The sequence below is a fragment of the Vombatus ursinus genome, unplaced genomic scaffold (assembly GCF_900497805.2).
Source record: "Vombatus ursinus unplaced genomic scaffold, bare-nosed wombat genome assembly UNPS02014861.1, whole genome shotgun sequence".
Taxonomy (NCBI): Eukaryota; Metazoa; Chordata; class Mammalia; order Diprotodontia; family Vombatidae; genus Vombatus; species Vombatus ursinus.
Window position 1 is genome coordinate 10,278,399 of NW_020954639.1, and position 27,357 is coordinate 10,305,755.

General features: G+C 36.4%; 1 protein-coding gene across 7 annotated transcripts in view; it reads left to right on the forward strand.

The window, feature by feature from the left end:
• Nucleotides 1-27,357, forward strand: part of ARHGAP12 (Rho GTPase activating protein 12) — a 129,257-nt gene that overhangs the window by 93,955 nt on the left and 7,945 nt on the right. For all 7 annotated transcript variants that reach the window (XM_027841547.1, XM_027841549.1, XM_027841551.1 and 4 more), the window contains 5 exons: nucleotides 7,926-8,007; nucleotides 14,504-14,605; nucleotides 15,891-15,989; nucleotides 17,733-17,835; nucleotides 19,488-19,604. In XM_027841547.1, coding sequence (XP_027697348.1) covers nucleotides 7,926-8,007; nucleotides 14,504-14,605; nucleotides 15,891-15,989; nucleotides 17,733-17,835; nucleotides 19,488-19,604 — 503 coding nt within the window. The remainder of the gene's footprint in view (nucleotides 1-7,925; nucleotides 8,008-14,503; nucleotides 14,606-15,890; nucleotides 15,990-17,732; nucleotides 17,836-19,487; nucleotides 19,605-27,357) is intronic.

Below are 27,357 nucleotides of genomic sequence, written 5' to 3' on the forward strand. Positions count from 1 at the left end.
ACCCAAGCCTTCAATCCACTGTATCACCTAGTCACCTTTGCATTGATCGGAGTTCTTAAATCTTTTAAAGTTGATTGTCTTTATAGCATTGTTGTTATTGTATAAATTATTTTTCTGGTTTTGATCACTTAACTCTGAATCATTTCATACACGTCTTCCCAGGTTTAAAGGAAATAGATTTTTAAGTCTTGTAAATGTGGGCCCCAACCTACTGTTGAGCTTATGTTCCTAATACATAAAATTATGGACCTCTGCTTCAGCCAAACTGGTCTACATATGGTCCCTTCAGTATTACTTCCCTACCTTCTCTTACACGGTTTTCTCTACCTGGATTTCCTTGCCTTTCCTCTCCACGTATTCACAGCCAAGGTACACTTGACGTTCTGTTATCTCCATGGAGCCATCTCTGAATTGTGTCAGCTGTGTTTCTTCTGTGTCCTCCTATAAGCACTTCAAGTCATAGGTTCATAGGACCATAGGTTTAAAAGGCCATCTAGTTCATCCCCTCCTTTTGGAGATAAAGAAATTTGGGCCCCCCTAGAACTTAAGTGACCTGCCCAAGATCACCCAGGTAGTAAATAACTGAGCTGGGATTTGAAACCGTATCCTCTGAAATCAAAACAGGCAATATGCAATATCATGTACACATATATGCAAGTGTGTGTATGTGTATACACACATTAAAAATTTGTGTACTAAATTAATGGTTTCATTTGTTTTTGTCTAATCCGGTGGTCAGCAAACTAGGCCAAACTCCAGGCCAAACTCAGTGTTTTTGTATGGCTTGTGAGTCAAAAATGACTTTTACACTTTGTATTTTTATGCCACACCTACCACTGTGCTGGTCTCAGGCATTTGGTAAATGTTTGTTGATGTTACATGGAACAGTATTTCTCAGATTATTTTCAAGGAACTCTGGGGTCCATGAAGAACAGTTAAAATGGCAATTAAGCACAAGCACAAAGTTATTCACTTCGTTGTCAAAGAATAGACAGTGTGACTTTAATTCTTTAGAATTATCTTCTTGAAACCAGTCATTGAATGTATCCTGTAATACATAATAACACTTTTTTTTTAGTATAATTTGTACCTAGACCCATTATAGTTAAAGTTGGCAAAACTGGGAAGTTTGAAGAGACCAGAAAGCAAAAATACTGATAACTAACTCTGAAGATGATGAAACAATGTTTTTTTACTTTAATTTTAATACTATTCCCAAATGCAAAAGAGAGTCAATATCATTATTTCCAACTTCATTTTATTTCTATTGACCCTAAAGCACATAATGTGGATTATCTGATTTTTGAAAGTTGTTCTATGAATCCAGGAAAATTACAAAGGCATTTATGAACAAAACTCTTAGGTGAAACTCTTATATGGCATATATAAATAAAAAGGAAAACAAAAAATTTAATGGAAGATACAAGGTGAACTACCTCATACACTTATTGTTCCCGGTTATAAAATTGAGGCAGCTAGGTGGTGCAGTGGATAGAGCACTTTGGAGTTAGGAAAACTTGAGCTCAGATTCATCTTTGGCAAGTCATTTAACTTCTCTTTGCTTCAGTTCTCTAATCTGTAAAAGAGGGAGAATAATAGAATCTACCTCACAAGATTTCTGGATAAAATGAGATAATATTTGTAAAATGGTTTGCAAACCCTGAAACACTACTATATAAATGCTAAATTATTAAAGCCTTTATTGATGGTGTTTTTATCAGGCTAGTAGATGGCCCAATGCTAGAAAGAATAGCTAGCATATTGAATGACAGGATATGCAAAGATCTCTGCAGGCTAGAACATTGAGCCAGATCTATTAAAATAAACTTTTATAGGGATAGAATAAAAGAGAGGTGATAGTCTTGCCATACTCTGCCCCGGTAGGGGTACATCTTGAGTAGTTCAGGGCTCTGTATTTTAGAAAGAAAGCTAGAAGTGAACCCTGAAGGAGGCTAGATGGCTGGACTCAAAGAATTTAATTGTTAATGGTTCCATTTCATTGTAGCATGAAGTATCCACTGGAGTACCCATAAGAACTGTTCATAGGAGCACTATGCTGTTCAATATTTTTATCAGTGATTTGGATAAAGACATAGATGATGTGTTCATCAGATTTACGAATGACAAAAAGCTGAGAGAAATAGCTTACATATTGGATGACAGAATCAGGATTTTGTCAGGCTAGAGCATTGGGATAAATCTAATAAGATGAAACCAAATATGGATAAATATGAAGTCTTGCACTTGAGTCCAAAAAAAATCAACTTCATGAGTGTAGGATAGGGGTTTCATGGATAGACTCTAGTTGCTGTAAAAAGGTTCTGGGAGTTTCAGAGGCCTTCAGACTCAAAATGAGTCAGCATCATGAGGGGGCAGCCAAAAAATGCAATCCTGGCTGGTGCTGGGAGGGAACATGGCTTCCAGGAGTAGGGAGCTGACTGTTCCACTGTACTCCATCTTTATCAGACCTCCTCTAGAATAATGTCAAGCACCATGGTTTTCACAAGATATTGACAAGCTGGAAATGTCCAGAGGAGGGTAGACAAGATGGGAAAGGGCCTTGAGTTCGTGTCCTCTGAAGGCCAGCTATAGGACCTGGGCATCTTTAACCTGGAGAAAAAAAAGACTTAGGGGGATTATAGTTACCATATTTAAGTATTTAAAGAGATATTTGGAGGAGAGATTAGCTTTGTTCTGTTGGGTCCCAGCAGGCAGAAGCAGTGGGTGAAAGTTGAAAAGAGGCAAATTTGGACTTGATGTAAGGGAAAACTTCCCAACAATTACAGTTGTCCCAAAGTGGAATGGGTTGCCTCCAGAGCTGAGTAGTTCCCCTTCCTTGGGGGTCCTCATGCCAAGACTGGGTGGCTTCTTGTCACATAGATTACAGGGGACATTTGTTTATGGGTTGGACTAGATGGTCGTTGAAATATATTCCTGTTATTAGGTTTTGTGAGTCTTGTCTAGTAAAGACGTACTAGGTGTGGAGGTAGAGCTCATATTCCAGTCTGTCACATAATTTGTTTGACCTTAGGCAAGTCTCATAACCTCACTACTCCTCAGTTTCCTCATCTATGAAATGAGGCTGGAATAGATGCCTAGGAGATCTCTCTCTGTTTTAGATCCTGTGAAATGGATAATGGACATGATAGCTGTCCTAATCATTTTAAGGACTGTCATTTGTAAGAGAGATTAGATTCGTTCTGTTTGGCCCCAGCAGACAAAATTAGGAACAGTGGGTGGAAGTTCCATCTGTATCACCCTATTGGGGATGATAGAGTTGACATGTAATTGTGTTTATGGGGATACTAATTACTAATCCCCCGGTGATTCTGTTTCCTTTCCTTAGGAGTTAAGCACCTGTCTCACAATCTTCCTCTCCATCCCAACCCATGCCCTCATACATAGGGATTTCAATATACATGTTGAAGTATGTTTAAAAACCCTGGCCATGATTAGGAACCTGAGGCCCAGAGAAGTTAGCTGACTTGTCTAAGGTCTCATAGGTCTTCTGACTACAAATCCAAACCTCTTTTAGTGTGATCCCATGAAAGTTTATGAGGAAAGAAAGAGAGAGACCAGTAGATCCAAGATATTCACACTAAGGATTAGACATACAGTTGATGATTACTTAGCAAAAGAAACTGAGAAAGAGCAGCCATGTGTAGAAGAAATAGGAAAGAGTTGAATCACTAAAATTGAGGGAGGGCATAATTTCAAGGAGGTAATAGTCAACGGTGTTACAATCTGCAGAAAAGATCAAGATGTGTGAAGACTGAGAATAGGCCATCCTGTTAAAAAATTAGGAGCTCATTAGTAACATTGAAGAAAAGTTTCAGTTGAATGGTAGAGTTATTGCAAGGGATTGAGACGTGAGTGGGAGCCAAGGACCTGGAGGTAGCAGTGTTCATTTTGGGAAATAGGCGTGAAGAAGAAGGATGAGAGAAAGTGACCTAGAGCTGAAGATTAACAGTGTGTGAACATCAAATGAACAAGTTGTCAAGGGATTCCAGGGGAGGTACAGCGGCTTTTTAAACTAATTAACTGTAGAATCAAGACAAGGGCTATCCAAACAAGTATGACAGGCAGAACAGGGAAAAATTGAGGAAAGTGGGGAGATCATCTTGAGGATGAAGAACAGATTTAGGAAGAATCTGGAAATTATGATCAAAGAGAATTTCAAAAAGGATTTCTCGGGCCTCTACAGTCTAGCTCCCATCCTCATCTCTCAACTGAAACTACTCTGCCAGAGTTAGCAGTGAATTAACATTGTCAGTTCAGTGGCCTTTTCTCAGTCTTAATCCATTTTGATCTCTCTCTAGTATTTGACTCTGTTCACTACTCTCCTCGCCTGAATACCCCATCCTTTCTGTATTTTTATGACACTGCTATCTCTTGGTCTGCCTCCTACTTCTTTCTTACTGGTCATCATCTAGGATCTACCCTATGTGAGTGTATTTGAGGATATTGTCCTAGGCCCTGTTTTCTCACTACCCTCTCACTATTGGTGATTTCATCATTTCCTTTGAATTCAACTAACTTTATACGGAAGACTCACAACTCTGTATATCCAGCCCTTGTCTTAACTCCAAACCTACATCATCAGCTGCCTATTGGACATCTCCAGCTAACTGTTTCTTCAGCATTTCAGGCTCGGCATATACAGAGTTCATCATCTTTTCCCCAAAGTTTTTCCCTCTTCCTCACTTCCCTATTTTTGTTGAGGGCAGCATCAACTTAACATTCACCCAGATTGATGATCTCTGAATGAATCATCCTGGATACTTCTCTCTACCTTGTCCCTCATATCCAGTCAGTTACTAAATTTTGTCAATTCTTTGTCCACAGTATATCTCACATCTGTTTCTTTTTTTCCACTCACACAGACCCCATTCTAATTCAGGTTCTCATCACTTCTCATGTGGGTTATTACAATAGCTTTTTACTTGGCCTCCCTGCTGCCATCTCCTCCATCTCAAGTCCAACTTCTACATGATCAAGCCACTTCCATACTCAAAAAATTTAGTGGTTTCTATGTCTCTAGTATAAAAATTCAAACTCCTCTATTGGGCATTTGAAGCCCTTTACAATCTAGGTACCACTTACCTTTCTAGACTTTATAATTGTTGTTCGATCATGGCTGACTCTTTGTGACCCCATTTGGGTTTTTTTTGGCAAGGGTACTAGAGTGGTTTGTCATTTCCTTCTCTAGCCCATTTTACAGATGAGGAGACTGAGGCAAACAGGGTTAAGTGACTTGCCCAGGGTCACATAGCTAGTGAGTGTCTGAGGCCAAATTTGAACTCCATGAAGATGAATCTTCCTGACTCCAGGCTCAGCATTCTATCCACTGTGTCACCTAGCTGCCTTGGACTCTATAATACATTACCACCAAAGCCGACTTTCTTGCTGTTGCAAGACATTGCATCTGCAATCTCTGGGCATTTACACAGGCTGTCCCTCATGCTTGAAAGCACTCCCTCTTCACAGCCTCCTAGATTCCCTATCTTCTTTGAAAACTCAACTCAAACACTGCCTTTAAGAGACCTTATTTCCCCTTCTCTCAAGCTACTATTACCTCTTACCCAAAAAATACCTCCTGTGTATTTTGTATATACTTAGATGTGTACATATTGTCTTCTCTGAGAGCATGAGCTCTTTGAGGGCAAAGGCAAGTAGTAAGTGCTTAATAAAAAACTGTTTGTTTATTAATCTAAGGTATGTCTTAGATCCACAGATGGTGCAGGCATAATTGACACATCATGGGAGTTGAGGTTGATGAACTAGGAGGCCAGGGTGCTTGACTGTTGAAGTCACCCAGGATAAAGACTGGGGTTGAGGTAGAGAGGAAGAACACAGTGAGTTCTTTATTGAGCAAATGGAGCTTCGTAGATGAAGCAACTGGGAACTTGCACAGGATGATATCATCTCAAAGGAGTAGAAGTTAATGAGTGATACTGGCAGAGGAATGGTCTCAGCATAGCAGTAGAGGGAGCAAGACGATAAAGGGAATTTCTGACTGTGGGCAGCTAGGTAGCACCATAGTGCATGGGGTGCCCAGCCTGGTGTTAGGAAGACTCATCTTCTTGAGTTCAAGTCTGGCCTCAGACACGTACTGGCTGTGTGACCCTGGGCGAGTTGCTTAACCCTGCTTGCCTCAGTTCCTCATCGGTAAAATGAGCTTGAGAAGGAAATGGGAAACTGCTATACAATCTTTTTCAAGAAAACCCCAAATGGGGTCATGAAGAGTCAGAGAAGACTGGAAAACGATTGAACAACAACTAAATTTCTGACTTAACCTGTTGTGTGTTTATGAGTCACAGGGAATAGAGAATCAGGAACTGGAAGTTTTTTAATCATAGGGTAGACGAAATGCCTACTAGAGAGAACATTGCAAACTCAATCACTGTTAAAACTCAGGTTCTAATTAAAATTTTAATAATACTAATACCAGCTTGCATTTATAGCACTTTCATGTTTATAAAACTTTTTACAAACATCTCATTTTATCCTTATAGCAATCCTAGGAAGTAGGTGCTATTTGTTATTCCCATTTTGCCGACAAAGAAACTGAAGCAGACAGAGGTTAAGTGAGTTGTCTAAGGTCACATACCTCGGAAGTATCTGTAGCTGTAGTTGAATATTACTGACTCTGGGCACATTGTTCCATCTACTTTACCACCTTGCTGTCTCTTTCTAGTGTGAAGGAGCCTTTTTTGATTTTGTCTTCCAGATATTTGTCCTCATTTAATTGCAGGGCCAGGCCAGTCCAGTCCCAGACTTTGGTAGCTAAGAGGTTCCTAAAGAAGATTGCTGGAGAACCACATGACTACTGAAGAATTTGTAGTCTGGACTGTTATTTCTGTTCTGAAACATTTAAATTGATGAGATCACAGATCTGTTGGAGTATTATTTTTGTTTATCTTGGCATGATCTCTATCGATTTTTCTCATTGATCTTTCAGATGAAATATTTTTCAGTGTCTGTTCTAGCAAGTCTGAAAAAAATAATTTCATCAGCACTACCTTATAAATCCCTGGGAGAAAAATCTTAGAGGAAATGTTTTCTTTTCTAAACTCTTAATGTATAGGCTTAATCTTTCAATAATCAAATTTCATGTATGTCCAACTTTAAAATTAGGACAGCACCTATCTGAAAAGTTTGGGGAGTAAGAGAAGGCCATTGTTTCCAAAGGAACCTCTGAAATTCTGAAAGCAAAATGTCTAATAAAATTATGGATTAGTTACTTAATATTTTTGGAGGGAGGGGATTTATTAGTGATAAGAGAACAGTAGTAGAATAACTTCATTGTCCAACACATTTACTGAACACCAAGTATGCCTACAGTGCTCTGCTATGAAGAGAAGGGAATTAAAAAAGAAAATTTCAGGCACTATTTCTGTTTACAATGTTTTTTTAAGAGTATGGGTAAGAATTCTTATCAAGTGTGTTTAATATGTGTCATTCAAATATGAAGGATTGGGTTTTTTATTAATGACAAAACAATGTCTTGTATCACAGACTTGCTGTACACATTTCCTTTTTTACATGGTATACTTCTCCAAATAATTCTGGCAGCTTTTATTAGTAATCACCTATTTGTGTAATTTAGGATTGTAGACTGTGTTAACATAAAGGCATATTGATCAAATAGTGAAATTGCTAAAGCAGTCATAAAAAAAAATGAAACAAGTGTGCTTTAATTGGCATAAATCAGGGGTTCTTAAGCTGTTTTGTGTGTCATGTACCCCTTTGACAGTCTGGTGAAACCTATGGATCTCTTCTCAGAATAATGTTTTAAATGCATAAAATATATAGGATTATAAGGAAAATCAACTATGTTAAAATATGCTTATCGAAAAGTTTTAAGTTCACAATCTCCAGGTTTTAAGAACCTTTGGCATAAATGGTTATTTTTATAATTGCAGAAAGAACTGGTTATCTTCCTGGGCAGTATTACAAGGTTCATCTTTACTCTTTACCAAAACTCAAGGAAGTAGCACGAGTTGGGTAAGTATGCCATATGTCTGGTAATTTGTACCTTTGATTTAAAGGTATGATATTGTACGTATTTTTCAACAGTATTTGCAAATTCTTAATATATATTTCTGTATGTGGAGGAGATCTGAATATTTTCTCTACTCTTTAATTAGAAAAATCTGACTATCCTTAGCATTGTAGAATGATCATATTCCTGACTAAGTACCAGGATTCTAACATTGGAATCAGTTGATATCTTCACAAATATTTTACTCTTAATTATTAGACCTTAAGTTTTAGGTATATTGGAAGGAAAAGAGTAAAGGGAGAGATAATTTAGTCTCAACCGAAAGACAAAGAAAGTAGCCAGTAATGCAGCCAGCTTCAAATGCCATACATTGAGAGAATTTTCTGCTGGGCAATAGTCTAATTGTAGCATTAAAATGCATTTCTAATGCATTAAAATGCATTTCTAATGTTGAAAGTCATTTTTGAAAGCCCCTTTCCATGACAGAATAAGGACATTTCATCATAATTTGAGTAATTCTAAAACCTTTTTCATGATTACATTTAAAAAAAATACTTCAGAGGCACATAGGTTTGCAATTTTTGCATCGTCTCAGACTCCTCACTCTGCAGTATCCATTTAGTTGCCAAGTATTGTCAGTTATACCTTCATAACATCTTTTTGCAAATGTCCCCATCTCCTGGCCCTCATCACCTAATCGCATGGATTATTGCAGTATCCTCCTCAGTTGTTCTCCAACACAGCTACCAAAATAACCAAGTCGCTTCTGTTCAAGAGCCTCAGTGTCTCCCTGGTGTGTCTAGGATACAATGCAGTCCTCTTCTTTTGACATTTAAAGCCCTTCACCAACTGCCTTTTGTTCATTCTACATTTTCTCCAGACTTCAGTCTGTCTCCCTCTTTTGGGCCTTTGCATAGATTCTGCCCCATGCCTGGATCATTCATTCATTAATTCATTCATTTATTTATTCATGCATGCAAAAAGGTTTCTGTTCAAGTCACTGTGCTATTTGCTAAATAGACAAAGATGGAAACAAAATAAGTCCCTGTATAACTTAGTAGTTACATTCAAGTTCCTTTAGAAACATAAAGTTTGAGAACCTTGACCAGAATCACATAGCTTATATATGTCGTAGGTGAAATTTGAACCCAGATCTTCTGACTCACTTTGTCACTTTGCCAGGCTGCTTTTACCTTGCCCATGAATGAGTGTTTGTTGAATTGAATTAACTTTTAAAATAACATTAATTATAAAGATTATTAATAACAACTATTCATGAATCATTAGTTATTCTTGAAGCCTTTTTTTTTGTTTAAATGCATTTGAAATGCATATCTTTCCAACGTGAACATTTCACCAATTTTTCATCTTACTCAGTTACCTAATTATTTCTCAATGACTAAGTTTCTTTAAAGTTAATGAGAATTTGTGACATTGAAGAGATTCTTAGATTTTGTGAAGAAACAAATCTAGTTTGGAGGATTTACGACAAATTTTAGTTGTCTGTATTCGTAATAGACCCATATGAGCATTGCCCTGCGCCAGGTTCTGGATATGGCAAGTTAACCCTCGGATTCTAGGATAGCATAATCTTAATATCATTATGAACTGATCAGAATCACAAACATACTGAATGTCCCTTCATTCTTGTTCCGTACTCTGATCTGATCTCCCTCTACATCCAACACAATGAAATAATTCCCGTTGAATGAGAATTGAAAATTTGATTTGGTTTGGTTTTCAAGATAAATAGATGTTGAGGTGAGTTAACATTAAATAATTATGCCATAATGCCTTTTTATTTTTGATTTGAAACATATAGTACTTTTTTTTGCTTATCTATTTCTTGTTCAATTGATAATTGAGTGGAAGATTTTGGAGGAGTGGAAATTTTTAGAAAATAAAGTAATTACTATGTTGGTGGATAGTTAGAAAGGGAAATTTAAAGAAAAATATTGAAAATAAATTTTTAAAGATTGAATTTTTAAAGGCATTAAGATTGAATTTTTAAAGGCATTAAGAAAGACTCCTGGGATAGATTTAGGTTACTAGATGATGAGGTCACTGTCTCTCAATTTATCTTGGTTTACTTATATATTGAAAGACTATAATGTGCTTCTGAAAATCAGTGAGCAGAGGCATTTTTATATGTGTAGATTCAAATAACATTTTAAATTTATTAAAATGCTTTCAGAAACTAAATATAAATTTCTATTGCATCATGTTAGTTAAAAATGTACAGTGTAAATCATTCCTTAAAGTTAGGTTATTAAAAATATTACAGTGGAAAGCAGTATGTAGAATTTCATAGTATCTGGAAAGTATAGGAAGCTGTTCGATACAGTCATGATTAGGGCAGAATTGAAAATCTTAGAATGCTTTCCCTTTGCCATTTTAAACATCTAGTGTATATTTAGAGAAAGTTAAATTGGGGAAAATTGTATTCCAAGTTTTGATATTATTGGGCTCTTATGGATCATCTCTATGACTCACTCTTTCTCTTCAAAAGCACAGGTATTGAGTTCATAGAATTAGGTTTGTAGGTCAGATTAATTCAAATCAATTCAATAAACATTTATTATGTTCAAGGTACTGGGGATACAAAGACAAAAATAAAAAAAATAGTCCTTGACGTCAAGGACCTTATATTCTACAGAACAAGATTTGGAAGATTATAACTTTGTCTTCTTAGCTAATCACTGATTAGATTTCTAGAATTTGATTATAATAGAGCATGGATGTTATACTGTCACAAGATCTGATCTTTTAATCTTCAGCAGATTGAAATCCTTCCATTTTCTCCTTTGGAGAAACAGTTCTTGGGCAATAAAAATGGGCTTGTTCACATGAGACACTGATTTTTAATTTTATAAAATCATTCTATAAAGTGTGCCTTGTCACCTAGTCAGATGCCAGCTATTTTAAATTTAAATATTCCAGCACCATTTAAAAAAAATTCCATCTCAAATTTCTAGATGTGTAAAGTGACTTTAAATTCTGTACAAGTATTAATTTTTAATGATCATACATTTCTTTGAATGTATGTATTTTTTTGTATCTGTTTGTATCTGTTGTGCATTCTATAAAGTACTGTCTTGTGAATATATATAGTGGCAAATTAAGAAAAGAAAAATCTTGTGGTGTCCACTACCTCCTCGGTGTCAAAGACGAGCTCCAAAGTTCAGCTTTGTGGGTGTCACGTGTCTGCTGTAGAATCGTGCTTTGTCCTGTCGAGGGCCAGGGGGGTTTCCTCTCTCATGTGTCATCGTGCTGTTATGCATCGTTATGACATCATCCCTCTCTTCCCTTTTCTCATCAAGTCATTCTGCCCACGGGGCTCAATTCCGGAGCTCCTACTCTCGCTGCTTTCTTCTTGGAAAGATTCTGTGAGCCGTCGGCCTGCTGTCACCTCTGTAAACTCTGACCCCGTTTCAGCTGTCACTGTATGTGTTCTGTTGCATGCCACTTGCCACGCACAACAATGCTCTTTTCTTTGACATGAATTCATGGGAATAAATGCAGCAATGAAATGGAGGCAATATGATGTCGTGAAAAGATTGGGGACCCAGAAACCTGGGTGTTTAGTCCCACTTCTGCCAATAACTTGCCGTGTGACCATGGGCAAGTCACCTAACTAATGTAAGTCTGCCATTCAGTCTACCAAATGAGTAGATAGATGATCTCCAAGGTTGCTTCCAGGTTCAAATTTGGTCTTTCTGCCATTCTCTGAAAAAATGGGATGGGGAGTCCCTGGGACTGGATAAGAAAAATTACAAGGAATTTTGCTAAATAAATTGAATCTTTCTGGCATTCCATTTCATGTCATTTTATTCATAATTTTGTTGCTGAAATATTTCTGTTTAGATGTGTCAGTTATTTCTAATCATAACCCATATATTAACAGTTTTGATTTCCCAAAAGTTAATTTTTGGGAAATTTAAAAATAATTCTGGTGTTTTTTTGTCATGTGTCTGTTAATTCTCTTATGAGTTCTACTTTGAAATATATACTCTTGTGATAGGAATATAAATAGCATAGCAAGGAGGCGTCTAATGGTTCAAGAGAAGACATGCTGGACTTGGAACCAGAAGACTTGAGGTTGACTGTTGATTACGCTGTTTACCTGTGAGACCTTAGGGAAAGGGAATGGAACACTTTTTTATTAAGGGCCTACTTTGTGCCAGGCATTATGCTAAGCACTTTGCAAATACTATCTCACTTAACCTCTCTGGGCCTTGATTGCTGCATCTGTAAGGTGAGAGTTGGACTCAATGACCTCTATTCTTTTCTGGTTCTAGACCTATGATCCAAATAATGTGTTTGTTGAACATACAGAATGAGGATCTTTGTTGGGACAGAGATTGGAGAAGTTGTTTGATCTGATTTTTTCTGCAGAGCAGTTCTTTCTGCAACATCTGCAAAGGACCCCTAGAGAAGATACCAAATTTCTGTAGAATATGGATACAATTTTGGAAGAATATTGCAAATCATTTTATTTTTGTTGTTGTGGCATCTTGTTATAATAAGGAGTACACGTCTAGATTTCACATCCCGGGCTCCCGGGCCAGACACGAGATAGACCTGAGGTCTAAAGAGGATGTCCAAGCTTCTGCTTGTGAACTAACCAATGAGGAGTGCTGTGATCCCAGAAGGGAAAAAGTGGGATTACTCATCTGGGCCTCACCTCCATCTTTTTTTTTTCCCTCAGCTTCTGGGTCATTTTGTGTTCAGATGTTTTGTTTCAGTGGATGGTTAGAAAGCTTCTGTGAGTTGTTTCTCTGGAGGGTGCTTCAGAACTTTGGTGGTATATAAGAGTGAGCTGAAAGTCTTGATAGAGCAGAGAATTTGTGATGCCCCAAATCTTAACTATAGAGAATGAGAGAGAACAAGAAGAATTTTAGAAGGTTGTTCATTGGGTCATTTGTTGTAGCTGCATCAACAAATTCTTGGTATAGTTAAGGTAATGAGAAAGATGGTTGTGATGGTAGTTAATGTAATAAGATTTTGTCTATTTACTTTTAAGCCAGCCACAGTTCTGTTGAGTTCATTTGAACATGTGATATTTATAGAGAAAGCAGTACAGAAAAGACTGGTTATCTTTTCAAAAACATTAAATGTTATATATGAGCTACTTTTGTAGATTGAGAGAACTCTACAATTAGCAGTCCTGTTTGGGCAAAAGGATTTGTGGCTGAATAGTTTGAGAAATTCTGCAGTCAAGCCCCAGAACCTGAGATGTATGTCATCATTTTAGTGAACTTTGATGGTGGATATTACAATTTGGGGCTGGTCATATCATACCAATGCAGATAGCCTGTCTATTTTGAGTAGACTTGTTCATGTACAGCAGTTTCTGTCAGGATAAAGCATTAGGTCCTAGAAATTAGTCATTTAGTTCCACAGACTATGTATGAAATTGTTAATGCACCTAGGTGCTCCAATTATTAGTATAAAAATGTGTGATTGAAGAATTAAAGATACTTTTATGTGGATCCATTTCATAAGACTATTCTTTGATCTTTACAACTGATGAATAAGAATCTATTTTAGTTTCATTGTGTCCTTTGGATATAGAAACTTTTGGAAAGTTGTACAAGGATAATGACAATCTCCTATACATCTAACACATTGTAAAATAAATGGCTGTCAGCTTGTACTAAAAGATAAACAAAAGCTGCCATCTAGAATATTTGTTTCTGAGCTAATAGTCCAGATTTATGAATGAATTTGTATACTTGCATGCTTTCTAAGTTGTCATAAAAGAAGCATGGATCTCTAACCCAAACCATCCACGTGAATTCATTTGGATTCAGGGTCTAAATAATTACATATAGGTTAATAATTTTATTAGAAATTGTTTAGCATCAGTACTATAAATTTCTTAAAAAAAAAAAAGAAACAATGCCATTACCATTATTTGGATTATCATCATGACATTCAAAAGTTTAGATTAATCTAGTGAAAACTCAGGGAATTTCTTTTTTAGAGGAAAAACAAACTCTCAATGTATCTGGAAAAATGCACTTACCTGTACAGAAAACCTTAAAGACTTTTTAAAAATAGTAGTAGAAGAGGAGAATCTGTAGTTTAATTGAAGCTTTCTGGAATGACCAGTTTCAAAGATAAATAATAAATATATTGACCTAATTTTGAAATGTTGTTTAAAAATTTTAATATAGGAGAAAATTCTATCTTTTTTTGTTGATAAGTTTTTTAGACTAATACTTTTTCCAGCCTTCCTAGAACTAATTTGATCTTGTTTTTTATAAGATCAAACTTATAAAATTTGGTTTTGACCATCTTATCTAGAGATATTTATAGTACTAACAAGTAAAACCTGTAACTAGTAACAGTACTTTTCAGTGATTTCCAGTCTTAAAATAAAATTTCTTATGCTTTGTTGTTTATTATAGTATAGGGAACTTGAAAGAAAATGTGACCGAAAAAGGTAAATGAGTTACTATATAAAAGTGTTCTTTCTCTTTTTCTAAATTGAAGTTTGGGAGTAATCAGTCTAAGCCAGAGTTCACTGTGGACCTGAAAGGGGCAACAATTGAGTTGGCTTCGAAGGATAAGTCCAGCAAAAAGAATGTATATGAGGTAATTTATGGTTTCTAAGTACAATGTACATCCTTGGCTATAAACCTGTCTTTTTTAAAAAAAGTTATTTGGAAAATGATGGTCTTTATTTTAATATTGTTTTCCTGTGTGAATGTTTAATTTTGGGCAGTACTCCAATTTTCTAAGAATTCATGGTGTCAGAATCTTGGGACTTGGTTACATAAATTGTTAATTCATTCTTTATTAAGATCCCTTTTGTGGCAGACTTATACCACTACCACCCCTTCATGGTCCTATCCTTCATCCCATCACCAACATAAACAACAAAAACCTAACAGTAACAGAAGGAATGCTCCAGTATGGTTGACCAGCACTTGGATTGTTTGATGCTGTTCTATAAAGAGACAATTCGAGAGAATAATCTGAATATTGACCCCCTGTCTACTCCAGGAGAAATGGTAGCAGAAAGGTCACCATAGCATCCAGTGAGAAGTGTGGAATTTAGCACCTACAGATTTCCACTTCAGACATTCTAGGAAAGAACATAGGACTGAATTATTAATGTGGCATTGATTCTTATTTCTTCATTTTCATACTAAATATAGTATCTCATTTTAGATCTGAATTATCATTCAATTTAGTAGCCTTTCTACATGAGTTATTTGATGTTTTACTGTATTCTGTTGTATGTAATAGGAGTTTATTAAGACATAACCACAAAAACTTGATCCATTTTTTAAAAGAAAAGACTAATTATTTAGGCTTTCTAAATCCCTATTTCAACACATTAGTATGTCATAAACATACTTTCTTTACATGACTTTATTTCTCATTCTTAAAACAAAGACATTCTGATATTATTTGTATCTTAATGTTGTGTTCCTAAACAAATATCTTGGTATATATGTAAAGGAAGATTGAGTCCTTAATTCTCTGACTTGCATCATTACCCCAAGTATTATAGAATAAGCAGTGTCAATGTATTGGCAAACATAGTTGTAAAAACTTTAAAATAACATAGCAGGGCATAAATTCCTACAAAAAGAAACTTTGTACTATGTAGAGTACCTTAGTCTTTAAAAATAAATTAATATAGTTCTTCTAACCTTTTAAAACTCCATGGTTCTTATCTCTTAATCTTCTTAGATAACATCAGTTAGTCAACAAATATTAAACACCTATTGTGCTAGAGAAACACCGGGGAAAGAAAGATGAAAATGGATATAGCCTTAACTAGTGGTTACATAAAACACGAGTTGTTTTTAAAAACTATTTTACATATTTTTAAAATACTAATTTAATTGTACATGCCTTCTCTCTCAAGCTAAAAACACGTCAAGGAACTGAACTGTTAATTCAGTGTGACAATGACACTCTTATGAATGATTGGATTAAAGTTCTTAATTGTACCATCAGTAATCAGGTATGTATTTCATTTATGCAAATTACACTTCAAAATTCATTTAATCTCCTCTCCAGCATCCCTTAGCCACTCTTTACTCCTCAGTGCACGTGTTCTATGTGTGCTGTAACTGTACAATGTCTTATAGTATAACTGTTTTGCTAAAGAAAGGTGTGAAGACATTCGCCATTTAGTTCAGGAGTTCCCAAAGACCAGTGAATGCATTATCATTCACATCAGTATTCTAAATATATTTACATGATCACTCATAACCAAAAAAGTAGTTGGCTATAGTGTTGAAGTAATATGCAGAGGGGATTGTGGATAGATGGTGGTGTGCTATGATCCCCTGCAAGCCCTCACTCCATCAGGACTTAGAAAAGTACACTCTACTAGCCCATAGAAGGAATCATCCTCATTCAGCCCACGAATCCACAGAGGGGAACCTGGGAGTCCTGTGGAGATCCTGCTGCAGCAAATTAAGAGCTATGTGGAGAGGCTGAAGCATAGGCAGCTGCCCCTGGAGCTCTTTTTCTGAGCGAGCTTTAAGGTGGCCAGGCTCAGCAAGCTTGCGCCATCCCCAAGTTTTGTGGCTATAGAAAAGTGAATATGGAGTGCTTAGGCAGATCCATTATGGCACTCTCTGCCTTGTCCAAGCTAGGTCCAAACTTTCCCCAAGCTCATGCCTACTTTAAAACAGAGAGAGAGAGAGATTAATAAAACTGAAAGCACTGAGATCATTGAATTGATAAATAAAACTAGGAGCTGTTTTTTTTAATTGAATTACACTAATAAAATAGTTAAACAGTTAACCGGCTTTTTAAAAAAGAGAGAGAGAAGAAAACCAGATTTCTCATCAAAAATGAAAAAAAAAAATACAAAAATTAAAGAGGAAGTGAAGGGAAGTATCAAATTATTTTGCCCAGTTATAGGCGAACAGAATTGATAACTTAGGGGAAATAGATAAATATTTACAAAAATATTTAACAAAAGAAGAGAGACTGTTTAAATAACCTAGTATGAGGGGGAAAAAAAAGCTAGAACAAGCCATTAATGAGCTTCCAAAGGAATTTATAAGTGGATTTATAAGTGAATTCTGTCAAACATTCAGAGAACTACTAAGTCTAATGTTTGAACTATTTGCAGTGATAAAAAAAAGATAGTGCCCTTCCAATCTTTTTCCATGATAAAAATATGTAGTCTTGAATATTATGTCTTATAAAAATATTATGTCTTGAAGACTATGATACTGTGACACTCAGCAGCTACTGAAGGGGGCCACTAGTTCCAAGAGGCAGAGGTGAGGAGAGTTCTAGTCTGCTTCTGTTACTGACTTGCACTTTGACCTTGGGAAAATAAAGTTGTATTTTTTTTATCCTGTGAGCCTCCATTTTCTCATGTGGAAAATGAGAGGAATTAACTACATAATTTGTAGGTCCCTTCCAGGTAATGTTGTGTGACATCTTCCCCATTTGTGGGACACTATTGTTGAGTGTTACATATGGCCCTATAGAAATAAATCCGTGCACAACTGTTGGTAGAGCTTGATCCACATCCATCCTGCTGATAGTAGACATACATCTATCCGTATATACAAAAAGATAGCACGAAACATTATCTGGAATAGGAAAAATAATTTTTAAAGATCCATGTGTGTTCTTTACTAATGGTTTACAGAAAAGCCAATTGTTCGTCTTTTAGAGTTGCAAAATAATTTAGTTCTAAATTTAATCAATACGTATATGGGAAATTTCTAATCATTAGGCCATTGAATGTGATGAAGCAGTTGAAGAAGAGGTACCAGATTCCCCAGGAGTGGAAAAACATGACAAAGAAAAGGATCATAAGGATTCTAAGAAACTACGTTGTAAGCTCATTTATCTTCATTCATGCTTTTAAACTCATCACATAAGTTTGTATCCCTAATTACTAAAAAAACTTAGTTTTAAAATCAGATGTATATTGCTGTATGAGACAGTTGGGTAGCACTATAGTGTATAGAGTTCTCGGCCTAGAGTCAGGAATACTCATCTTCCTGAGTTCAAATCTGGCCTCAGGCAAGTCACTTCATCCTGTTTGACTCAGTTCCTCATCTATAAAATGAGCTGGTCACTGCAAAGAAAACCCCAAATGGAGTCACTAAGAGTCAAACACAATTGATATAAGCGAATTTAATAATGCCCCATGTTTTCTTTTCCAACTTTATAAAAAAATGCTGCATATTTTCTTCTCTAATTGTATAAAAAGCTGTAAAGCAAATTATCATAATACATTAGCCCTCTTTTTTCCTTAATTTTCCATAAGTTTTTTCTAAAACAAATGCTTCGTTTGAATCATCTCAACCCTTTTTGTTGTTGTTATTGACTTGTCTCCAAATTAAATAATTTTTTTCTTTTATGCTAAGACTTTACCATAATATTATAAGTTTGAGTCAGTCTTCAGCCATCCAAGATTTACTACTGTAACCAGAGGACCTAATTGGAAGGTAGACTCATCTGTGAAGTAGCCCATAGAATGGAGATCTAGGCCATCATTTTACAGTTGTGATTTGATACTGTAGAAGGAAGTATTGAGATGCTTTTATATTTTAATACCTTTTAGGTGATCAAACTTTAATCATTTAAAAATACTTAAGAGTAATGTTTGGGATTCATTATAATTTGAGCAACACTCATTTAGTCCCACTTAGTAGTCACAATGAGCCTGGGTTCTTATAGGATCCAGAAAACCAAATATGGGAGGTACCTTCGCTATGACCAGTTACTTACCATAGCATCTGTTAGGACCTTTCTCCGCTGTTTTTTTCAGAATCCAAAGATCACAGACAGAGTAAAGGTTATTTAAGACCATTGGCACTGACCGTGAAATATTGACTTTTGGCCTTGCTCATTTTGGATTTGACCTACCTCCTTTAACCTAAACTGGTTTTGTTTTTTTTTTTAACTTTTCAGGTTAATTAAGTGATTAGAAAACATGGTCTAGTGCATGTTCCATTCACATTCTGCTTTGAATTTGTTACTTCAACTATGAGTATCTAATAATATACACAGAAGGATTTGTTTTTGTGATTTGCAAGTTGTTGCTAAGCTACAGGGTGTTTTAAAATTTTTTTCCCTTGTAACTGTCATAGAAATTCAGGTATGCAGGTAATGTACGATGTGATTAAAAATCTCAATGATGAATGAAATGATTCTTAAACTTTCCCAAGTTGTCCTGTTCCCCATGAAGATACTTAGTTTAATTAAAACCCCAATAATTGTCTCAGTGAAACAAGACTTCTGGTATCATGAGGATAAGAAAAGTAATGTTTGCCCTGACAAATGCTGACACAGAAACAAATAAAAAGTACCATGTGCAAAATACTATTTTTAAGTACTAGCGTCACACTAAATTGTGTTAGATTAAGTGAATTAATGTGACTTATCAATTAGCTGTAAGGTTGTCATTCATATTGCTAGGTGAATTGTCTAGTTTGTTGAGAAAAAAAGTTAATATTAAACACTGTTTGTTCCCTTTAAGCAATGAAAATTTTGAGCATAGATTCTTCGGAGCAGAAGAAAACGAAAAAAAATCTGAAGAAGTTTCTTACTAGACGACCTACTTTGCAAGCTGTGCGTGAGAAAGGTTATATTAAAGGTATGTAGAAGAAAGGAGATTCTCAGTGTGCTGACCTCAGAGCTAGCACATCTGAAGTCTAAAAGAGAAATCAATCAGTGAAAATGTCTTTGTAATTATAATTTTTTGTGAACATCAGCCTTGTATATTTTAAAAAAATATACAAGAGAGTACAATAGTTGTTATAAAATAGTTACAAAATCGGTCCATGTTTGTATCCCATCTACACTTTTTTGTTTTCTTGTATGCATTCTTAAAAAAAAAAGATTTTTCAGTGTTCTTTTTTTCATATCTGTCAGTACTCATTAGATACCCGACGTGCTCTCCTTTCTTACCCCCAAGTAGAAACCCTCCCTTATAGCCTATGTGTGGTGAAGCAGAACAAATCAGCACATTGGCCACATAGGAGAATGCACATCTCATTTTGTATCTTGTCCTAGTCTATCGTTGCCCTGTCTGACAAGAGGTGGGAGGAACAGCAATGTGAAAGGTCCTAACTGATCCTAGCTCGCCTGACAGACAGCCGGGCAAGCGATGTAAGAAGATGCAGTGCATGCATGCCTGGGGCCCTCTAGAAAGTCTTAAGTGAATGCCATCTTTGGTATTTGGTGACTGCACAGGGGATTCAGAAGACAGAGATGAGGGAGAGGCTCCCCAGGGGGCCATCCAGGGGACAGAGCTGACTCCCAGCTCTTGGAAAGGTACAGCAAGAGGAACTCCTTTAAATATTTAGCAGGAAAAGAAGATAGAGTCAAGGTTTAGTCCAGTACCTGCTGTGAGTCACCATTTCTGCGTGAGCAGAAATGAGGGATGACTGCAGAGGAAAGGCCTAGTCTCACCTCTAGGTCCCAGGGAGAAGTGTAGAACAGCAGAAAAAAGGGACCAGAACCCAGTCATCCCACTCGGAATTGAAACAATGTAGCAGCAGTGGCATCAGAACTATAAAAGGGACAGACCAGGCAGAGCCCACCCCCACCTCATTCAAAAGAGTGGGAGAGGGGGCCTCTGGGACAAAATCTCCATGCAGAAACAGATGCTGGAGAGACTAGTAAACAGACAAAAGACTGAATACAGTGAAGAAATACCATGGGTTGAGAAGCCCAAGAGGTGAATTCTGAACAATACAGTAACTCCATGTAAGAACTGCCAGAGAGCCTCAGGAAAAGAATGACTTGGTCATAAATGTACTGAGAGTGAATGAGAGAATGAAATGAATAAAAAAAATGGAGCCAGAAGTCTTAAAGATAAAGCGGAGAGAAAATTAAAGAGCTTGAAATGGAAGACAAAATAGAAAGTAGTCAATTTCCTGGTGAAATGGAATGGAGAGTTAGGGACTAAGCGAATCCAGTGAGGCAAGATGCATGGGAATGAAACCAAAAGCCTGAAACTCTAGAACACAGGAGCTATCAGCTATTTAAAAAAAAAAAAAAAAAAAAAAAAAGAGCTGACCCAGGAGTCAGGTCAAGGGATCTAATTTAAGAATCATCAGCCTCCCTGAAAATCACGACCAAACGAAAACCTAGATACAGTATTTTAAGAAGTCATGAAAGAAAACTGCCATGTGTTAGTATCTGAGGGCAAAGTGAAAACAGGAAGAATCCACCAGCCACTTCTTGAAAGAAACCCCAAATTGAAAGTACCCAGGAATGTCCTATCCAAAATGGCAAAGCTTCCAGGTCAAAAAAGGAAAAAAAAAGGAAAGAAAGAAATGCAAGCCGCCAAAAAGGAAAGACCATGCAGTTGTGCTCAGAATCGCACAAAACCATCAGAAAATGTTGAAGTGTGATATACCAAAAGGAGAGAGGTGGGTTTGCTCCTCAGGCTCTTGACATCATGAGTTCTGAGGTCTTTCAATGTCATGTCCCTTGACATGATTATTATGATCATTATAAGTTAATTTACTGGTTCTGCTAATTTCACTCCCCATCAATGTATACAAGTCTTTCCGTAGCTCTTGAATTTGTCATTCATTTTTTTGTGGTACAATAATTCATTATATTTATGTGCCACAGTTTGTTCAGCCATTCCCTATTTTATAGGCACCTATTTTGTTTCTAGTTTTTCAGAAGCTACAACAAAAAGTGCTACTCTAAATATTCTCGTGTGTGTATGTGTGTGTGTGTGTATGTAAAATTATTCTATACATATTTCTATTAGTTCTTTCACTGGATGCAGATAGTGTTTTTCTTCATGTGTCCTTTATAGTTAATTTGGGTATTTATAATACTCAAAATAACTTATTCACCCAAAGTCGTTCTTAAAGCAGTATTGCTGTTACTGTATACAGTGTTCTCTTGATTCTGCTCATTTTGCTCTTCATTATTTAGTGCAAGTCTTTCTATGTTTTTCTAAAATCATTGAGCTTATCATTTTCTTACAGCACAATAATATTCCATCACAATCATATACCATGACTTGTTCAGCCATGCCCCAATTGATGGGCATCTCTGCAATTTCCAGTTCTTTGTCACCACAAAGAGAGCTACTTTAAACATTTTAGAACATATAGGTTCTTTTCCTTTTTCCCTAATTATCTTCAGAAATAGGCCAAGTATTGCTGGGCAGTTTAATAATAACTTTTTTGGGCATGATTCTGGATTGCTCTCCAAAATGGTTGCATCAGTTCATAATTCTAACAACACTGAATTAGTGTCCTAATTTTTCCATATCCCCTTCAATATATGTCACTTTCCCCTTCTGTCATTTTAGCCAATCTGGTAGCTGTAAAATGATATTGAAAGGTTGTTTTAATTTGCATTTCTCTAATCAATAATGGTTTGGAGCATTTTTTCATATGACCGTAAATTGTTTTGATTTCTTCTCTGGAAAATTGCCTTTTCATATCATTTGACTGTTTATCAATTGGGGAATGACTAGTATTTTTATAGTTCTTTACATATACGTATTAGATACGAGACCTTTATCTGATAAACTGCCTATAAAATTTTTTCCTCAATTTTCTGCTTTCCTTCTGATCTTGGCTGCATTTGTTTTATTTGTACAAAATCTTTTCAATTTAATGTAAATGATGGGTCTGTTTTTGAAATGAAATAAATGAAAAGTTTTAGTTCTGAGGTATTTACTTGTTTGGAAAGCACTTGGACAAAAGGTTCACTAGGAAATAAGAGCCTACATTTATAAAATATTTTAAGGTTTATAAATGCTTTCCTCACAGCACCCTAATGGTATGTGTGGTGCAGATATATTATATCATTTAACAAATAAAGAAAATGAGATCTTAACTGACTTACCTAGCATTCCTCATACAGTAAATTTTTAAGCTAGGATATAAACCCAGATTTCTTTTGATTCGAAGTCCAGTGTTGTTTCCACATGCTATTAGAAGTGACTAGGATTTTGATGTTGGTGAATGAAAATCAGACCTTCCCCTTTTAAGGATAAATTGTATTCTTGAAAATTTGCCTTTAATTTTTACTTTTTATTGATTTTGACCTTATTAGTAAATTTACATTATCTCATTTAGCAGGTGTTATCTCATTTAGCTAAATAAGATTTATTCTTATTCATCAAAACACTGGCACACATACTTTGATGCAAGTACCTACCAACACATTGTATTTTGTGTAGTTGTGATTTTGGATTTTAGGATATAGATTTCCTCAGCAGACTTGATGCATATTTGAAAACAACTCATATAATTAATGATGTCATTTTTTTTCAGTATGCCATTTTTTAAAAAAACAACTAACATCAATAAAAATGAAACTGGTTTAACTCCACTTAAACTAACACTAGCTGTGAAAATGATACTTGTTTTGTTCAGTTGAGTGTAGTCCTATCTCATCTGGAGATAAGAGAATTGGGTATGGCATTTTTAAATCGTGTTTATGGCCATGAAACTAAATTATAAAGTTATGTACGGCACCAAAAGAGGAGAAGGAATAAGAGCCCAGTAATTCCTTTGCAGCCCACCTGAGAAATTAGTCCTTGTAAACTAGATTTCACTACAGAAGGAAGAGCTGTGCATTAAAAGTGCTTGGTAAATACATGTTTGCTGAACCAAATTGCTTTTAATACTTGAGGCAGGCCCAACGGAATTTGACTTCAGCAATGCTTTCCATGATGTCTGGTCTCCCTAGTCCTCTCGTTGCCCCTATCTTTTTATGTGTATAAGGATCTGATTTTGCTTCTTAGAATTTTATAACTTAAAGTACTCTCCTTCACTCTGAGAAATATAAATGAATAGATATTATTTGCTATAAAATGTATACATGGATGTATTAAGTTTTACATAGCTATGTTGATAAATAAGGTTTTTACCCCGTTGGTAGGATCTTTCTGTAGGGCAAATTTATTCCCCCTTCACTATGGAAATTTATTTAGCATTTCACACGAAGAATGCCAAGGAGACGGAGAAAAACATAAGCACATCAGTAAGTCCTTTAGAGAACAATTCAAAACTACCTGGCACTTGCCACATGATAGACATATATTCCATAAGTCCTTTCCTTGTTGCTTTCACTCCCCCAAAAGGGTCTCTGTCTTTTCTTAGTAATAACCTCATAAGTAAAGTATCTATCTGGACCCAAACATCGTAGACCAGACTTTCAGAATCCCTTTTGTTAGCCAGCCTTTAATAATCCAGGTAACATTCCACTCTCATATTTTCAACCCTATCCACCAATTTCTGTGCTCAAAAGATTCCCGAAGTGTAGCTCTTGAAACAGAGATATAGCACATAGCTCCTTGCTCCCTACCTATCACTAACCTAGGAACTCTGTAGAGGAGAGAGTATCTCTAACGTGTGTGGGAAAGCTGAGAAAGCATCTTTGGAACAGCCGTAATATTGCTCCAACCAAGATGCAGATTTGGAGGCACAAACTAGCCCCCTCTTACCTCCCAGTTCGCTGTTTAAAAAAAAAAAAATAGAAACACACACACACACACACACATATATATCATATATAATCCTTTGATAAATATCCTTTTGACATGTAGGTTTTCTTTTTCTCCCTGGTGAAGAACATCTACTTTGTTTCCACTTCTTTGCTTTTACCAGAAGTGCTGCTATAAATACTTTAGTGTGTGTGAACAATTGTAATCATTAGGAAGTACTTCTTTCTATGGTGTGAAAATCTGCCTCCCTGTAATTTCTACTTATTAGTCTGAGGCCTCTCCTATAAAATAGTGCAGGACATGCACACGCGCATACACACATGCATGTGTGCATGTATATAAATAATACCTGTGATGAATTCTCATTTAAAGTGAAGCTTGATGACACCTCTCATGTCTTTTCTTCCCCAGGCCAAATACACTCGCTCACTTTGATCCTCGTAAGATGTAGTTTCATGAGCTATCACTGTCCTAGTTGCCTTTCTCTGAATAGCCTTCAATTCCTGATTCTGAGTCAGGGAATATTATTAGAAAAATAACTGCAGGGTACAGCTGTTTGCTTATTGCCAGAAATGGAAGGAGTATCAGATGAAAAGCTCAGGGGGGAAAAGGGGAGAATTTAGCAAAAAATTGGCAGCTTTCTGAGGGTATGGAAGAAGCTGAGGGGAGTAGGGCCTGGGAGGGCAGAGCAGTCTACAGTAGATGGAGGTAAGTACACCAGAGAGAAAAGGCTTTTTGCTAAGCAGAACATGAAGGTCCTGTCAGAGATTAAAGTAGTAGAATGTTGGGAAGTCCAGAGGTAAGCAAAAGTTTATAGGTATTGTTGAGAATGGTGGTGCCCTAAAACTGTTTGTTTATATTCGTGTTTCAGTTTTTAATAAGCAAAAGATCTTTTTCTTTATAGAATTGAAGTATTCCATCACAAAACATTATTCTGCATTGTGGACACGAGATCCAAACCCTCCTTCCATATCACAGATCATTTTCTCCTAAAACTGCTCGAATTTCATCTGAAGGTTGTTTCTTCATACACAGACACTGGCATTATATGTTAAAATAGAGTTCTTTTCCTACTTGGATTAGAGATAAAAACATTCAGTTGTGACAGCAGCAATATCTTAGTATCTTTTTACAATTAATACAAATCTATTCTTTCACACAAAAATCACTTTTCCTACCCTTTTCATCATTAACTGCTCCTTATGAAAAGGGCCATAGAGAGACCGTGTTCCTTAGATGGGAATATGACTTCTGAGCAAAGCAGATAACTGAAGTTCTTTATTTACTTTATTTTACCTCATACAGGTTTTGTCAGAAACTTATCAACCTTTTCCCCATCTGACCTGGCCTTTGTTTTATACTTCAACAGTATCACCTTTGTTTCTCTGCCGTTTTTATCCTCACCCAAATGTTCTCCAGTATTTATCCCTTTTCAGGATTCTTATGGATTGACACAGAGATGTCTATCATCTTGACCTCCAGTGCTAGTTTGCTACCTTTGTTATCCAGAAGGTGTCTTCTGTGACTGACTGAATGAATGAACAATTATTAAATACTTGCCATGGGTCAGGTCCTGGGAATATAAATACAATAATAAGATAGTCCTGCCTTTAATGAGCTTCTGTTCTAATAGGGGCAGAAAAGAGAGGAGTTGTAGCTGGGAGATGGGTGTTATGGTCGCCGAGATGATGAGTAGAGTCATTAGAGAGCTGATTGATGCACCCTTCCAGTAACAGTGATAGCTGGAGTTGGCTCGATAGAGAACCGCCTAGCTCTGTTTAGGGTTTGTACCCAAGGCACCCTCCCTCCCCCAGTTTGGGCAGTGGAAGTGGCCCCCAAGTTGCACTTCCAGAGCTGTGTCACGTAAGCCTTCAACAGCATCATCTCTTGAGATCTCTCTGATGGTGGGAAGGGTGCGTGGCAGAAAGTGGCTGGTTGTGCCTGTCCATCAGTAAGGAACATTCCAGTTAGGGTTTCCATCCCATTGAGCCTAGGGCATAATGACCTCCCAGAGCTGAAGTCTTTAAGTTTACTTCGTTTACTGCCCATTCTCTGCACATGAGCATACAGAGCTGGAGGCAGAGCCAGAGTTGCTGACTCTCCTGCCAGTTATTTCCTTCTGTGAAATATTGCTCATTTTCCTAACTATTAAGTATCATACTGGATGTCTTCCGTTGTGTCCAAATGTGTATTTTTTAATCTGGATAGTTTTCTCTCTTTCCCTCCACTTGGAGTGTAACTCGAATTTGTTCAAGTGGTCAAGGCTCATTGGCCAAATCCAGTTGTTGTTTTTTCCCCATTGTCCATTCTTAGCCTAGAGAATGCCATTCCAGTAGCCTTCGCTGTGCTAACAGTGTTCTCTGTATGACAGGTGTCTAATAAAGAGTTATTTAATTGGAATTGACTTTTAAGCTGTAGTTGAGAAAGCCAAGTAAACATCATAACTCGTTCTTTCTCATTTCCACCTTTCTTTTCCTAACTTTTAATTGGAAGGAATGAGAAGACCAGCAGTGTTCTCGAATGTTTCAGTCCCCCCTTATTTAGGACTTCATGGCTCCTTTATGTTCTTTCCAGGTTTCTTCTCTCAGTATCATTAATAATCCCAATTTGAATCACCCAAATTAGCAGTTAATATGGTTTATGAGAACTTAAAATTAATAACAATCGAGTTTATATAGCCCCTTAAAGTTCACAAAGTATTTTCTTTATAACACTGTGAGGTAGTAAATAGTGCGAATGTTATTAACTCCTACAGATGAAAAATCTGCCAACTTAGGCTCAGAGACGTTGTGACTTTATAGTGACAGAGCTGTGATTTAGACTCAGGGTGTCTGATTGCAAAGCCTAGCCTATTTTCTACTGTTCTGTGTTGCCTCGCTTAAAAGATTTTTACAGTTTGAAAAACAATTATACTTTA